The sequence below is a fragment of the Medicago truncatula genome, chromosome 4 (assembly GCF_003473485.1).
Source record: "Medicago truncatula cultivar Jemalong A17 chromosome 4, MtrunA17r5.0-ANR, whole genome shotgun sequence".
Classification (NCBI taxonomy): domain Eukaryota; kingdom Viridiplantae; phylum Streptophyta; class Magnoliopsida; order Fabales; family Fabaceae; genus Medicago; species Medicago truncatula.
Genome location: NC_053045.1, coordinates 2541288 through 2543740, shown reverse-complemented (window position 1 = coordinate 2543740; position 2453 = coordinate 2541288). Strand labels below are relative to the sequence as shown.

Here is a 2453-nt window from a genome sequence, read left to right as displayed (position 1 = left end):
AATCTATATTTTAAATTAATTTAATAATTGATGTATGTGTTTTTTTTTTTTTTTGAGGTGTTTGGATTCGAATCCAGATTTTACATATATTATGCATTATTCTTATCATTTGAGTTAAATTCACGGGGATTGATGTACGTGATTTATAATAAAGACCACATACACTATTAATTAAATGAATAAAAAATGTTAATTTGGTGGAAACAATAATTTTTTCGTTCAATCATAATTAAGTATTAGAAACATTTGACTTGATCATAATTAAGTATTTTTAAACATAAAAGAAAAAAAAAAAAATCAAACTATGAAATTGTTTCAATTAATTTCACTCTTAAAATTGCCAAGAGTTGGACATAGTCAAGCAACTATTTACAACCACAAGAATACATTAGATTTTTCTCAAACTTTTTCTCCTTCACAAGAATACCCCTTTCCACCATAATTCACAACCTTTTTTTTGATCAATTAGGACTTCAAATATTGTTTCCAACGCACCCACCTAAAAAAAATAAACAAATATTGAAAAGAAAAAGATTTAATTTTTTACCATCTTCTAATTTCTTATTGTTCTAACCTCCCATGTTCTACACCATAAAAATTCTTTTCCATGTTCTAAGTTCCATAACCAAGATGATCAATGACAACACCCCATTCTTTGAACTCTATCTCTTAAAATTCCATTGTACAAAGCAACTCTATTTGCTGGCATTGCTTTTGTTTCTGGAATTTCATTTCTGCATTCATTAATTGATACTCTGTTTTTCTTCCCCGGTTTTTCTCTAAATTCCTTCACCATCACATTTTCTGAAAATTTCACTTTCTTCTTGTTCCTTCTTTTTTCTCTCTTCTTTTCCTCTACAAAAAACAAAAACAAAATAATAAATATAGTGAATGTTTCATACAAAATATCCAGGACAAAACATAGATACAATTCTCTCTGATACACTTTTATAATGTTTTTTAATCACAACATGACACATCAAATATTTATTTAAAAATCTGACGTGTCATGTTATAATCGAAAAACAAAACAAAGAAAATACCTATAGAACAGTATATAAATTTAAATTATATATGTTAAGAAACATAGAATTTTTTTCAAGAATGAATTGAATTACCTGTGTATAAGCAAGATCGTAGAATAGGTTTGTTTTCTGAATTGGGTGTTTCATGAAATTGAAATGTTGATGAATTTTTTTGTTTGCAGAAAGTAAGATAAAGAACGGTAGTTGAAACAACCATGGCTGTGGTTAAAACAAGACCTTGTGAGATTGAAGTCATGTTGTGGTTTGAAACAGAGGAAGAAGAAGTAACAAACAACAACGATGTCTTGTGTTGTGAGAAAATGAAGACTTATGTTGACTATGAATATGAAAGAAAGAGCCTTATAAATACTATTGAATAGAGAGAGAGAATGTGAAGAAGTGCTTTTTGTGATGGTTCACATGTGGCCCTGGTTGGGAAAAAGGAAAGAAAAAAAAAATTAAAAAAAAAGAATCTAGATGTTTTAATTTTAATTAAGGGAAATGTTAAAAGAAATAATAAATAATAGATTAATGGATAAGCATCGGGAGGGTAAAGTTATTTTACATCGTATATAGTCGTAACTCTTTGATTTACTACAAAATACTATATTTATTGTCATTAATAAGTAAATTTAACTTTTAGATTTATTCGATTATACATCTTTAATTGAATTGATATGAACCACATACATCATTAATTAAATTTATTTATATTTAAAAACAGAGAGAGTAATTGATTTTTTTTTTATAGTTACACGATAAAATTTTAACAATGGTGAATTCATAGTTTAAAATAATTTTTTACACAGAATCAATCAAAACATTGAGAATTATCATATAAATTAAAAATATTTATTGATGTGACAATTTTAAATATTTTTATTGATTGTGTATACAAAATTATTTTGAATTGTCAATCGACCACTATTAAAGTATTTTTTATTATGCTTGTAATTTGATTGGATGTCAACCTAAAACAATTTTATGATGACAAAGAGACAAACAACATTCTTTAATTTTAATAAATAATAATATTTTTTGGACTAATATAAATAAATAATAATATTGGTTTACTGGTGAATTGGTTGTTGAGGGTGAATATTAAGCAAAAGTCTGAGAAAACTACATTTGAATAAAATATTCTTTTTTGCGTAAAGGAAGTTTCCTAGAAATGTATGTTGGAAAATTGGGATAAATTCAAAGTAAGACAACAAGAGGATGATATAAATTAATTTATACATGGATTTATAAATTAATTTATTAGTCTCGGTCAAAAATCCAATTAATCTATAATTTATGGAAAATAAATTAATCTTTAACTTCAATATTTTTAAATGTTTACGTGACACAAATAGTAGATAAGTGGATTCTATGACCATTTTATCAAGAGTTTGATCATGATGAGTGAATATGGTTAAATAGAATTAT

At 25.5% G+C, this 2453-nt stretch overlaps 1 protein-coding gene across 1 annotated transcript; it reads right to left on the bottom strand.

The window, feature by feature from the left end:
- Positions 1-291: 291 nt before the first annotated feature.
- LOC11417865 (uncharacterized) lies at positions 292-1387 on the bottom strand. The gene is made up of 2 exons (XM_003604360.4): positions 1119-1387; positions 292-855 (listed from the first exon to the last, which is right to left on the bottom strand). Exons 1-2 carry the CDS (start codon positions 1279-1281, stop codon positions 635-637), a joined length of 384 nt encoding a protein of 127 aa, XP_003604408.1. The 5' UTR covers positions 1282-1387; the 3' UTR covers positions 292-634.
- Between the last annotated feature and the right edge of the window lie 1066 nt (positions 1388-2453).